Raw genomic sequence first — 1,347 nt, forward strand, 5'->3', positions numbered from 1 at the left:
GTATCAAGCAGATGGTGCAATTATACGCAAACCTCATTCTAGTACATCTATTACATACCTTGGATTGTAGGCCAGTTTTGGATATCATATCCAGGTCTATGCCTAATATATTAGTGTCATTCGTACCGGCTGTGTCTATTCTTGGCGACATATTTAGCATCGCTTGTTTAGACATCCCAGAAAACACTTCGCCTAATCGCGATTCCAATATCGTATTTTTTTCTTCAAGCGGCATTGTATACCGAAGTGTTGTCTAAACTTCGATGTGCCCTCTGTTGTATGAATTACTCTTACAAGGTTTCTTAATTGAAGTGCAATAGAAGGCCGAGAGTGATCATTAATTTGGGCTACTTCCGCTTCCAAGGTATTAAACAGTCTTTCACACCGAATGCAGCGTTTATAAGAAGGGATAAAACGGCGTACACATGTGTAGAACTATATTTCAATTGAAACTATACCTGACAACGCCTCTGTAGCAGATACAAAAGTGCGAGGTATAACTACCATCTATACGCATTCATCCGTATATTTATGTCTTGTGTGAAATTGTTCGTGGTGGTGTAAGCTTTTGGCGAGAAAATGTTTCACAATATTTCTTAGCGCAAACGCAGCGACGGGTGAGAAAAAATATATAAATGGTTCCCAGGTTTTTGACCAATAATAATTCGACATTGCAAACTTTTTCCTTGGCGATTTTCAACTGTTATATTTTACTCCTTTTAAAACTCTCTCAGCAAAGCCCATTGGTCGGCAGTGGTCTTTTTTTTTACTTTCAGCGCCTATGCGGGCGTACTCTCTCTCTCTCTCTCTCTCTCTCTGTGAGTTTGTGTGAAATCTCAGAACTGAAACTCACTGAAAAGAAAAGAAAAACTGCATTTACACAGTGACAGTACTCTTGTACAGTGAACACTGACTCAACTCTGCTGACTTCATTTCGGGGCCAGTTTTAACTGGGGACCTGGGGGTCTGAGGCTTGGGGGGCTGTGATTTTTAAATACAGGTTTTATATATATATGCAAAACGTAAATATTTACTTCCTGGTGAAATGACGCTCGAGCCCAAACAAAACGGTGCCAAATTTGGAAACGTATTGCGTAAAATATTTTTGTAGTCCAAAAACTGAGGAGATGTCGAGCGCAGCCTAATAAAAAGGGCCGTTTCCAATCTATATATTCATTGGTCATTGCTGTAGCAATGGCGTAACCTAGCAAAAATATATTGAATTGAACATGACAACCGTATGCAACTAGCCAATAGGTAGTTCTGAATAAACTGACGAAGCTACTCTCGATGACCTTAATAAAGCTTCGGCCTTCGAACTATGCTCAATAAATTGTAAAAGCAAGC

General features: G+C 39.6%; 1 protein-coding gene across 1 annotated transcript in view; it reads right to left on the minus strand.

The window, feature by feature from the left end:
- SARC_03254 (hypothetical protein) overlaps positions 1-247 on the minus strand; it is a 6,124-nt gene extending 5,877 nt beyond the window's left edge. Inside the window, exon 1 of the mRNA XM_014302955.1 lies at positions 59-247. Coding sequence (XP_014158430.1) covers positions 59-235 — 177 coding nt within the window. The 5' untranslated portion in view covers positions 236-247. The remainder of the gene's footprint in view (positions 1-58) is intronic.
- Between the last annotated feature and the right edge of the window lie 1,100 nt (positions 248-1,347).

This window comes from Sphaeroforma arctica (genome assembly GCF_001186125.1).
Source record: "Sphaeroforma arctica JP610 unplaced genomic scaffold supercont1.162, whole genome shotgun sequence".
Classification (NCBI taxonomy): domain Eukaryota; class Ichthyosporea; order Ichthyophonida; genus Sphaeroforma; species Sphaeroforma arctica.